The sequence below is a fragment of the Glandiceps talaboti genome, chromosome 2 (genome assembly GCF_964340395.1).
Source record: "Glandiceps talaboti chromosome 2, keGlaTala1.1, whole genome shotgun sequence".
Lineage (NCBI taxonomy): Eukaryota > Metazoa > Hemichordata > Enteropneusta > Spengelidae > Glandiceps > Glandiceps talaboti.
Genome location: NC_135550.1, coordinates 28,471,260 through 28,485,079, shown reverse-complemented (window position 1 = coordinate 28,485,079; position 13,820 = coordinate 28,471,260). Strand labels below are relative to the sequence as shown.

The 13,820-nt window shown below is 35.1% G+C and overlaps 1 protein-coding gene across 1 annotated transcript; it reads right to left on the bottom strand.

The window, feature by feature from the left end:
• Positions 1–4,819: 4,819 nt before the first annotated feature.
• Positions 4,820–7,069, bottom strand: LOC144446360 (uncharacterized). The gene is made up of 3 exons (XM_078136110.1): positions 7,044–7,069; positions 6,310–6,758; positions 4,820–5,439 (listed from the first exon to the last, which is right to left on the bottom strand). The coding sequence occupies exons 2-3, from the start codon at positions 6,518–6,520 to the stop codon at positions 4,820–4,822; spliced, it is 831 nt and encodes a 276-aa protein (XP_077992236.1). The 5' UTR covers positions 6,521–6,758; positions 7,044–7,069.
• Between the last annotated feature and the right edge of the window lie 6,751 nt (positions 7,070–13,820).

Sequence of the window (13,820 nt, the reverse complement as noted above, 5' to 3'; positions counted from 1 at the left end):
AATCGTGGTATAGATTTGTTTGGATTTAATACTGTGAATGCTGTACATGATTATCAGCTGTAAAGCTCTAAAATATACATATCAATCCAATCAAATGTAGATTCATAGAACATTTGAATGGCACATTGATTGTACAGACGTCACGTGATTATATGCTTGCTTCGGGGGAAAGATTTATTCAACGACTGTTGTTACAGCTTAAAGAATCCTTTGGACGATTTCTGTGTTGAAAGATGAGATACAATATAGGCAATAAGAAATGAAACACATACATATACATAAGTAACATGTCAACATCCATGTATAACATTGTGAATAATCTTTTTTAAAAATACGTTTAGATTTTACGCATATCATCATGCACGGGTATAACCATAAAAATTATAAATTGGTGATACATTTGATTTTCTAAAATATGTGTTTTACACTACATCAGTTCAACTGATGGTGATATTGGTAAGTGTAATAACTATGGTAATTGCGGAAGAAACGAAGGCGTCTTTTGAGTTGACATTTGTATTTCCCAAAGGTAGTGCTACGTTGTGCCATCGACAGCTAATTTGACTCGAAATCCAAATATTGAAAGCTCTCAGCTAAAAGTGGATAGCGAGCAAGATTTTTACATGTAAATCATAGTCTAAAACGATGTGATTGTAGCCATAGAAACTGCAAAAGAGGTAATTTTATGTTGACCCCTTTTAACTCATAGATCACAAATGAAAAATAAAGGCCATTGGAAACAGATACATTATAGTACCATCGATAACACCGTTTAATTAGTTATTTAGACTGTGTTCTGAATCAATGATAGTGGAGTTTACTGATTACTGTATAAACAGCGTTATCACTTCTAACAACGTCATAGCAGTGATAATTTGTTATTTTTACAATTTTAAACAATGTAGATAATGCTTTGGATACACTTTCACTGTGACGTATTAAATGTTACCACGTTTACTCAGGGTGTTGATTAATTACAAAAAAATACACCTGGGAGATTCAATTACACAACAAACACACGTTATCAAGCCCAGGACATTTACGTGTACATTAGTTGTATGTAACAATATATAGAAAATGGATTTCAAAAATACTATATATAGAATTTGAGACAACAAAAGTAAAATACAATGAAATGTCGATATTATGTTATGTATTATGTATTCATCCTACAGGGAAGTTCTATACACAGTTCATTACACGTACGTTTCTAATCACTTCTGGTTACAGCATAATAGGAACTGTTGTCAATTTCATATCAACCAATGCAATGACCACATTCTTAGATGTTTACAAGTTTCATTGATTTTATTGTAAGCCATACTAGTCTTTATCAAATCTCACAATGTATCGCAATACCGTTACCATGGTTACATTGAAACCTACAAAACGGAATAGAAAGTCGTAGTACAGCGGGTTCGTCTAAAAATCGATGTCACCAAATCACTATACATCTAATTTTCTCCCAGATTCTCTCGAGATTTTGTAAGATATAATATACATGAACATGATAATGATGTAAAAATAGTTTTATCCGATGGCATTTTGACAAAAATAAACAGTGAAATAGGAATCCCATAAGTTCATTCTTTGTGACTGTTGTTTGTTATCAGAACAGTGTTTTGATGTCAAATTCAATGCGAAGTTGTCTTCCTCTGTTAAATGAAAAGTGGAAAGTCGTGCCAAATCGTAAAACTGATAGTAGAATTGCCTTGCATGAACACACTGAGATGACAACGATAGAGATTACCCCTGCCATGCCTATCGGAAACGAGTATGTTACTTATACAATTCAATCACATGATTTTTTTTTATCCCAAATAGATCCTCCACGTATTATGCTTCTTAAATCGTAATTTGAACGATAAGCGTCACATCTTTGCTAAGACATTGAGGGAACGGAATGAACTGGGGCTACATACCTTATCAAATTCCTGTTTCGGAGATATCATCTAGCTTCCCACAAAAAAGCATGTCGTTTTTCTTTGCTCAGAGTCCTCTGTAGACATCAAAACATGCTTCTATTGCATTGTTACTATTACATCCATGACAGCATTGCACTCACAAATGTATACACATAAATCATTTTCATTCGATATAGAATTCATTTGACATAATTGTAAAATTGATTTGGCGTAAAGTTTGTCGTTATGAAGTCACGTATAATTTGATGGCTGCATACTACGATCTACTAAACACATCGATTTCACCCGTTTCCCATCAAACGATGAACCGAGCGTCTGAGTTAACTCAGTGTTTGGAGACTTGAAATACATTGTATGCAATGACATTTATTTTTGTAAATGAAAGCTCAAGACAAACATTTTCAAGTAATTCTATGAACGGAATTGTATATGTTACATTATGTCGTCATGTTTTTCCCTATTGTTTTGTTGGTTCTTTTAGTTTGTTGTATGTACAGTGTTTCCCATTATTGCAAAAGAGTAGTATTAATTACACAGAAATACACTTTGAACTTTAAAAAGTGAAAAATGAATCTCCGAATAGTTCGTGTGTCGCTGAGGCAAAATACATCCTACATGCGTTGTCAAGTAACCTTTTAAGCCTACCTCTGCAGAGAAGAGAAATGAACTTTAAAAACTCGTTAGAGCTCATGTTGATGCTCAGTGGGAAACTTGATTGACTGTCTGCTCGTCGAATACACCGTACATCAAAATGTGAAACATAATGTGTTGAATCTATTTATAAGAATACGATGTCATGGACTGCTGTTGATTGATACCTTTCCATCATTATGTATACAGACTCACTTCTGTGAAAGAAGTAGTGATCCCATAAGTCCCACGTGGAGGCACATACGGTGTGGAATTGATTGTATAACAAACACATTGTGAAGCACTAGGTGACGGAATGTTGGTAGATTATACATCTGTTGGAATGTGATTTATCGGTAAATTGTCTGGGTTCTCTTTTTTAAACCAGTTTCTCTACACAAAGTAAAATACTGTGTAGAATCTATTAAGTCATGCAAGGACGTGGAAGTCAAGCTGTCGCATGCCACGTGAGTTCCTGACACGATCTCAGCAGAAATATTTATCCTGGTTTTTGTAAGCAACAGGCGTTGTGTAATACAAGATGATATATTCATAGTCCAGCCTTTTGTTCACTCTTGGTAGTCTGTCCATCCATTGCAAAATGTTTCAGAGAGAACTCCTAAAGTTATTTCATCAAAGACAACAAACATTAATAAATACTTCTATCCTCAAAAATTCATCCGAAGGACTTTAGTCCCGGGATACTGAGTGCATTTTTTTCCATGCTATTCCAAGACTTTAAATTTCTGGCAGGTTTTAGAAAATGGTGGCAACAAGTAAAAGTCGAACATAGCACATATATTGACGGAATCATTAGCCACCATATGTCAGACGAGGATAAGCTTAGTACAGATTTGTTTGTTGTTCGAAACCTTTTAAAATTCCGCTTCATGATATTTAACTTCGTTTTTTAAAAATTGTTTATTATATCTAGAAAATGTGCTACAAAATTGAAACTTTCGATCGCGCAATTTTAAAATGAAAGCTCACGGAACACCCGGATACAGTTTTGCTCATTTGAAGCAAGTAACGAGTATGTCCTCTGTACAACAGGGATGCAAAACAATCGTTGGTTTTTCTATGATCTATTTTGTCACAATCCTGCATATGATTAATTTTCATGCGGTTGACATGTTTTGAGAAGTTTTTGGTATATTGCAAAGGAAACGTGATTAAAACAATACCATACCATCAAGTGAAAAGTAAAATAATTATGGCTAAAATGCATGAACATTTCATTTACATCAGAAATTAGTTGCACTTAAAGTTTTCTATGGACTCCTGCTATTGATGAAATATAAGGTCCATATATATATAACGCAATTACTGTTATTACAGAGCATCATCAGGTCAGTAATATATATATATATATATATATATATATATATATATATATATATATATATATATATATATATATATATATATATATATGTGTGTGTGTGTGTGTGTGTGTGTGTATATGTGTGTGTGTGCGTGCGTACGTGCGTATGTGCGTGTGTGTGTGTGCTGCACGTATCGACAGTTACATGTAACAATCCCGATATAAAAATAATGAATATCTTTTTATCAAATTCATGTTCAATGCTAAATTAATTTTCAGAATATTTTTTTTTCAATGTTACAATTTTGCAAAAGAATTGCATTCAAGAAATGCACTGAAAAAAGAAACTATTTTCAATCACTAAAATAAATTATAAATAATAATAATAATAATAATAATAATAATAATAATAATTATTATTATTATTATTATTATTATTATTATAAAATAAATTAATAATGTATTGTAAGATATCAAGCTGTCAAAGCGATTAGATAATTTGATAAATATACTAACAAATATATTTACTAGCTAAGCCAGTATGAGAAAACATACGAGTCCTTCCATCTAGGCATTTTCTGTAAATTGCACATGGATAACCTACAGTTGATAGACATCTTTAGGGTAGAGTTATTATATACACCAAGGTGCCTCAGATCTACATGTAAACCCCACCCTTTTACTTGTTATCACTGCCAGGTACAAAATAAATAAACTGTCAAAGTACCCTCAGGATAGTTATTAACTAGTACTCAAAGGTAAGAATCACTTCAAAGTAACCAAACACGAACATTTTATTGTAATTGATCACGAAAGGCAGGTATCAGATTCAGACTACTTTTCTTGTCGCTGTCTGGGTATCAGGTAACAAAAATATAGACCAAAGCAGGTATAAACATCAACATATATTACGTGTTTTATTTAATATTGGTTTTAATATTTACTGTTCATTCAAAGAGGAACAAATTAAATTACAAAAAACGCCATCCAGGTCTCCAGTTGAGGTAGACGTTTTACTTTGTCTGTCTGCTACCTCTTCAATATTGTTATTGCCTGCTAAACTGTTTACTAAGCTTTCCGTCATATCGTCTGTGATTTTAGAGGAATCTTCCTCGATATCAGGTTCCATATAGTAATACGGTGAAGGTGCAGTCATCACCAGACGATTGTCATAGTGATGGCAATAATGGATGCGTTTCCTTGGCAACCTGTCAACGACGATATGTTTACTTATATTGACATCTTGTCTCCTACTCTCGTCTCTGATCTCGTGCTGTATACGCTTGACGATGTTGTTAACGAGAACGGATCTCCTCAAAAAGAGTTCAGGATCTTCAATTTGATTTAATTTCTCGATGGAAATCCTAAATATATGTCGGCGATCTAAGTACATAGTAGAATTCACAGAGGGGTGTTCAATGATGTCCAAGTCTAATTCAGCCCGTTTTCTCTTTGTACTCACAACACAATCCTCTTTAGGAAGGACGTCGGTGCTTTTCTCATCACTTGAAGTCTTATTCGGCAAAACCGGTATTTCCATTGCTATCATTTCATCTTGATCTAAAACGGAAATTAAATCACAAGACATAACAACAATAATTACAGAGTGTGTATGGCGTTAAATCATAGCCAATGTCTCTAATTTCATAATTATCAGGTTTTATAATCTCATTCCAATTTGTTCAAGGGCACATACATTTGTAAATACATAGATAAACGGAAGTGAAATAAAAAGTTCATATATATCAGAAGCACTGGCACAGTACAGGTATATTGTTGCCACAAACTAAACCCAGTTGTCACATTTGCATATATCCTTTAGTTAAAGAAATAGTATACCAAATGTAACCTATAGACAAAGGTCGCCCAGTACGCCCACTCCACTCGAAGGAAGTGTTGGTACAGCGTCTGACTACTAATTTTTTCATCAAGTATTATGTAGTACACAATACAACTGGTCATTATTTCTATCATGGTATTAAACGAATAACAAAATTGTGTTTCCCTAAGTCATTGATCATCTACTAAATACTTACGCGACTTTACCGTAAAACTGAATTCCTTCAATATATAATGGTCGGTGTAAATAACAAAACCTGGGGATAAACTTGACTCGTTATCAACCAGGGTAATATCTGTTAGCAAAGACAGACTAATAATTTCTCGGCCTTTCTTACTTTTCTATCACTAGCTTAGTGTGTAAAAGAAAAAGTGCTCTATTGTCCAAGATTCTCGACTCCACACAGAATTCTCAATTGTTTGAGCAATTGTGACTTTTGAAAAGAAAACCTGACGCGTCCACACATGTCTACGTCTCTACGTCTGTATTAACCCGTACAGTTGTATACAAGTTACGTAAGGTTAACTTTGAGTGCAAGAATAAATGTGCAAAATATAACTCTACATATCATATATTTTAGATTGACTTACCTGAACATGATGGATCATCAAAATGCTTCTTGTCTGATGATACCTCTCCATTACTGTCACCGTTTAAATACACAGTATTATATGGTAAATATATGTCACCGCTCGCGCTGTCGTCGTCTGCTTCACATTGTTGTAATCCTGTAGAACGCTGATTATCAAGGTTAAATGGACAGGCATTGTAAATGCTCGTCATAGCTAATACTAAAGTCATAATTTCTTCTCCACGACAAAATGTTAAAGACGGGGCTTCCTTTAAAAATACTTTACATCCTTCTGGAAGGGATAAAACGTCTTGGAAGTTGTTAAAGCCGCAGCAGTACCTCTTTAAAGCTCCCGGCTACACAATCCTACTGGACTCGTTGAACTGGGGTCCAGTGGCATAGATGTCAGCTAGAGTCACTCACTGATAACCTGCAGATTGTCAACCGATGTTGTGGGGACTGACTTTCCTGTGGTATAATGAAAATAGCTGTTATGAATTAGTCTTAATCACAGATAGAAACATGGCAATATTGGATAAAAGACAAAACAAGACACAAAGGCTTAGCGAGGGTAAAATGTACACCCGATAATAGTCCCAAATTAAATACTGTTACACAGCCAATATGTTACCTTATCTAAGTACGATAATATCAATACGTTAAAGGGATTCCTAAGCGAATTAGGAACTTGTTGTACTAATATTTAGTCATCAGCAAAATCGAATGAAGAACAATGAAATTACCAGTACTGACGGGATAAAGAAATTAGCAGCTGTGCTCTACATTGGCAGTTCAGTTAGCCATACGCGTGCCACATTATTCAACCCGACAACAAAAGATAATGCGGCTGTTACATTAATAGTTTTTCCTCCTACTTAATAATATGACGATCCTTTTTGTTTGCGATTTCATATTGCCTACGGCAACGAAAATATCCTCGTTGACCAAAGCGAACGATATACGCTACTTTATTGGTGTACAGAATTATTGATGTGATTTTTAGCCAATGGAAATTGCTTTCTGACCAGATACTTGCCACTCAACGGTCAAGGAAGAATGACGAAAAGAGAAACACCCGTCGTAACATTTTCAATCAAGAATGAATTCAGAGTGAATTGAAGTATAGAAGACAGCGATTGGTCTATGCAAATCTACATATGAACAGGTCTTGCAGAATGATCCTCAAGAGAAAACGATGTGCTATTGTTTGACGGAGTGCGACCTCGAGGATACGATTGTTCTTTATGGCTTGCAGTTTAATGAAAGGTGAAGAATGACACTATAACTGAATCTACCTCATTATAAAGTAAAACACAAAACATTGAAAAAAATGAAAACAAATGGAGTAGAGTACAACAAAACGTTAAAATCGAATGTATACATTTGTAACACATTTATTCAGAAGAAAAAGACAAGTTTTCGGTGTGGGTATGATTTGAAACGAGGATAACTCAGACAGTGGAACTTCCCGGGCACAGAGTGAAAATACCATAAAAGGGAAAGAAGATACGCAACTTACAAATATTAGATATAAGAGCTTACAAATGGGCACTTTTTACATTGTAAAATCTCAAATCACGTTCTTGAAAGACAGAATTAATTTTCTTATTGCGCTTGTCTGACGTCACTGGGCTGACGTCACTGAAGGTCGCTATTGCAACGTCAAACAGACATTCTTCGTAATTCCGTATTAAAAGGTCCTCCTTGGTAAAAAGTAATATCTATACAATTTTTAGCCTCGGGCTTTTGGCATTTTTATTTTTGAGTCAAAGATACAACGAACGTTTCACTGTCGTACGTCGTCTCAACCCGTGACGTCAGGATATCCGTCAAGTCGTTGTCATAGCGTTACAACATATCTAGTATTAGTAGTAAGCTTATGACATTCAACATAAGGCATCGTCAATGAAACTGAATAATATACACGCAAGAGACCAGTCTGTTGACATAAGCGTTGGTTAATGATCAAAGAAGCTATACATTTAGATTTCACGAATAGTACTAAGTGCCGGTAGCTATAGCTTTGCTAAGAATGTATCGTGCCATATTCATTGAATATCACTGTCCTTATTACACGTTTGAGAAGCCATTACGTGTATTGCGTTATTCTATTATGTTATGTAATATTCATATGAAACCAATCTCACGACACGTAATATAATAATAGCTGCCATGATAATTAAATTAATATGAATATTGAAATACACATTCGAAATATAAGCTAATGAGAAATAATTGCTGCTGCAAAAGGTTCTAGTCTCGAGAACATTTCAAATAGTACATATACATGTATAATAGTGTAATATCTTCAAAGCAGTACTTTGGGTTGTATCTCGCAAGTTAAAGGGTATATGTTGCCGTGGCGACTTGGAACATGTCTATATCCGATACACTGTTGTTATCGAATTGACTGATATGACAACAGCATTCAAAGAAATCTACTAGGCCTGATCATGAATGTGTCAATTAGTGTGTACATATTACATGATGTACTCTGTTCGATAAACGCTACTATGTAAAGGCGTAGAATGATACTGGACAAAGCCACCGTGTGCTAGTAACGCCTATTTGATTCATTATTTTCGCCAGTAATAGTAATAGAAACCACCACCACCACCACCACCACCACCACCACCACCACCACCACCACCACCACCACCACGATGAAGATGAAGATGAAGATGAAGATGAAGATGAAGATGAAGATGAAGATGAAGATGAAGATGAAGACGAAGACGAAGACGAAGACGAAGACGAAGACGAAGACGAAGACGAAGACGAAGACGAGGACGAAGACGAAGACGAAGACGAAGACGATGACGATGACGATGACGATGACGATGATGATGATGATGATGATGATGATGATGATGATGATGATGATGATGATGATGATGATGACAAAGTCAATGCCATTCAAATTTAAGCATACAATTATTAGTTAGAAGCACACGTGAGCCTTCAAAAATAATTAACTAATTGTCTAGAATTGGCTAACCGTTATTTATATCAAGAGAATTAATAGTGGTATCTTTTTCAAATATCTGGATTTCTAAACAATACACTGTTATCAATCTTCTGAACAATTCATTATGTACAGCAATTAGCTATTGTTTCTAAACTTAATATTGACAATATACGCTCTCAAATGTATCACATTCCGAAGAGGGTATCAGTTGAAATATTGACAGTAATACATGATCTATAATTTCTGGATGTAATCTGTAAAGAGCATTTCTGAATCCTTAAAGTGCCTCGAGCATCGTAAAGTGCATTTATACGATGAGCTCTTTTAACGCACTCGTGTATCATGATATATCGTACATACATAGCGAATTGAGACAAACATGGCACTCTGTGTAAGGATCTGTCGATCGATCACCACTCCATGCTATAGAATATTAAAAATATTACATTTAACCATCCAAGATTTGCCCATCCATCACATGTAATAATGCTACGTTTTATATGAGATAACAAATCGTAGACTACTACTTAAAAAAAACTAATTTCACCGACACCGTAAAGAAATAGATTATATTACCTCCGTTAAATAAGAATGTTATGACATACATATACCTATATTACCCATTTGTATAAAGTATCACCCCGATGAATAGAAAACGTGTCGAACATTTTCCTCGTCATGGCGCATTCAAGGATAACGTGTGTTCGCAAGGGTAATATTACACAAATTATAGACAGTGAAGTAAAAATACATGAGTGGAACCAGAGGGCTGGGTCTTCCTGAATGGTTGGGTCAACCAACCAGGCGTTCTAATTAGATTACATTGATATTCATGGATGTGAATATGAAATAGACCCATGACAATGTAACGTGACATCTGTTGTACCGATTACAAGTATTTACGTTTAAAAATATATGTATAGATTTGCGATACATATGTATTATTGCTTTAATAGTCTGTTGCACTGCTTTTGACGATTTCCGAGAGATTGTCACCTTCCAATGTAATGTAACCGCCGGCATTAGAGCACTGTTGCTCACGCTATCCAACAGTCGTTACCGAATCCAATTCAACCATGTAAGTATTACTAGCTCTCAAATAAATATCAGATATCAATAAAATACGACGTTAAACTCACTTACTTATATACATTCCAGCACGTGCAGTTGTCTCCCCGGTGTTGTTACAATGATTGTTAGGCTATGTCTCCCGCTACACTCCCATGGTATGTGTTCTGACACAATGACTGGTTCGATTAAGTGTATGTTATATTTGTACATGCCCTATTTCCCGACAGCTCCGTTAGAATTAGAACATGTATAATTCATAAGAGAGAGAATTATAACCTGTGCAAATACCACATGCATTGAATATGCGTTATTTATTCGGGTCACGTAATTCATGTGCCACGGGCATGTCATCATATCCATTAATACACCAAGATGTATACGATAACTATATAGGTCAAAATAATGATGAGACTCGAATCAAACACAACATTAAACAAGACTGACCGCGGACGTTCAATTTTAATTTCATTTGTGTGGATATGGCTGACGTTTCTTCTTTTTTAGGTCTTTCAATATTGATTTTTTTTATTACTCAAGACAATTTTTGGGTAAAAATCATTTTTTTCAAAATTTGCATAACTGAATGATTGTATGAGCCCAACCTATGATTGTTGTAGTGATATGACTTATGTATATTAAAACTGGAAGTCTTATAATTGTAGATACTTTAGATATACATATATATGAGTGCAAAAGTAATGAGTAGAACAGTCCTGATAATATATATACACAATGTCGATACTAAACATAAGCAGGATCTCCGACGTCAACACAATTACTCAATTTCTGTAACCCGATGAAATCCTAGCCACAGAATATTCCACTGACTGTCCACTATAACGCCTTTATTTACATGTGTACAAATTGTTTATATACATATACGAACAAAGAGAGAGAGAGAGAAAGAGAGATGTGTGTGTGTGTGTGTGTGTGTGTGTGTGTGTGTGTGTGTGTGTGTGTGTGTGTGTGTGTGTGTGGATGAATACATGAGAGATTATTGCTGTAAACAATAGGTGATGGACATTGTCTATAAGACTTACTGTAAAAGGCAAACGTGAAAGCCACTCTGATGACATCATTTTATTCTACTCACACCAATAATCTTTATCATAAATTTGTAGTCACCGTAGGACTAGCATGACTAGTAAGAAATCCAGATATGAATATTAATTTGAGATATCTACCTAGTACCAAAGCCGTTAAGGGGGTTGTCATGTTGATGCCATGGCAACCATCATGAACGAAGAAAGAAAGGGAAACACGTAAGTAATATTAACAGTCGGGAAATAGGATAGTTATATGTGTACGTCACAATTGTATCGTTCGAACACGTCACACAAAAGGTTAAAATTATATCGTTGTTGTTTGTAATACGTCATAAGGGTTAAAATTGTATTGTTGTTGTTGTTGTTGTTGCTGTTGTTGTTGTTGGTGTTTGTAATACGCCATAAGTGTTGAAGTTGTATCGTTGTTGGAATACGTCACATGACGGGTTAAAATCGTATAATTGTTCTTTGAAATACGTCATAAGTGTTAGAAATTCTATCGTTGTAATTATTTAGATGTTGTCATCCTAGGTAATACCATCTTACTACATGTCTGATATTTCGTTGCAACTTTGACGCGGTCATTGCGCTCACACCGACGATATAATATGAATAATTAATTTCAAGGGATAATCCAAGATTATCTCGACAGAGTCGGTATGGAGTTAATTGATTGAACATTTTAAGTCTGTATAACACCAGAGGGTGTTATATTTGATATTTAGGGTGTTTTTTAAAAATAAAACAAAAGTGGATGAAGTCCAAAAGGGTATAACACCCTGTAGTGCTTTTTGAAGTCCACGTTTCCCTGTTTGCTGCTTTTTACGTGATTTCATTGCTCGTTAGCCGTGCACAGTTATGATCATTTTCTGCGTTTCTACATCGAGATTCAAAATATGAACAGTATGCGATGTGAAATGGGGTCACTTGTGAAATGATAACATATTGTAATCGACAAAAATCGCACATTTGAATATAGAGAATTAAAACATATATGAAGGTTAAGGCTATCATAAAGCTTGCATAAATTGTATTTCTAAATTCTTATGATTATATATTCAAGTTCATTTGGCACAAACACGTAAACATGCGAACGAAGAATTACAGGTTAAACCTTTTATGCGAGGATAACATAGAAATGTTACTACGGTCACGGTGGTGATCTTTCATCAATAAACGAAACAAGGTACACAAAATATCACATCATAAATTTTTATAAATTTATTAAGATGATGATAAGGAGCATAATTAGACAGAGTACGACCAATAAAATTAGAAACTGACATCTTAAAAATCTGCCCGTAAGATCGTAAAAATAGACACTGAAAATGACCTGACCTAGTTTTACATCGATGACATTTGAAACGAAAACGTGAGGTACGCATTATGGTGCAATCACGTGAAGTTAGTTTGTTATACACCAGAGAGCCAGCCAATCTCCCGTGATGATTTCACGTGTGTCCGTAGTGGTGAAATTAAAAACAAATCTAATTACCCTAAAATACCTTATTTTGAGTGGTTGGTTTGTTCACAGACCCTCCTATAGTTTGTTCTGAGTCACTAGCGCACTGTACCAATAACCGTTCACATAGTCAAAGTTGATTAGTCAAAAGATTTCTATAATTCACTAAAAATCATCTGTCACCGGTTTACGGACCGGTCAGTTTCTGCGGCCGGTGAGGGGGGTTCAGTGGGTTTTTCCATAGGGCCGAAGAAAACGCACTGATCCCCTATCTGTAAAACCGTAAACAGCTCTAGAGGTTTTCTGACACTTAAAGTCAATTTTTATTTTGGGCAATAATTTCCAAGCTTTACAAGACAGCACCAACATGTAATTAGTAACTACATAGGGTTGATTTTTTTTATAGTTTAATAGCATGCATCTTGACAGTAAAGGGTAGTGAAAGGTTGAGACGGGAATATGTACACCCATCATGGGAGGGGGTCCTAGGGGGTCTCCCCCTAGAAGCCCTTGAGACTTTTTACTGTTAAAGCCAATTTTTAGGCCATTCAGACCCCATTCAGACGATGCGTATTAATCCCTTCAGACTGAAGAGTAGAACAATTTAGATTAACTTCTTTAAATTTATAAACTATGTATACCAACTTAAAACTTTTGCCCCAAAGTGCAGTATGTAAAGTATATTCGCCATTGATTGTGAAATACCCAAGTATTTCATCATCATCATCATCATCATCGTCATCATCATCATCATCATCGTCATCATCATCATCATCATCATCATCATCATCATCATCATCATCATCATCATCATCATTATTTGTTACTTTGATATAGGTCAGCGACCTGTACAAAGTTCCAATTGGTAAGATGTAAGTGTTAATCCAGTGCGAAGTTTCCACGGCGGTAGTTTCTGAAATATGGGTCAATGGTAAAGTCATACAGAAATGGTGCTGATTTCCAGTAATTATCAAGTCTTGATT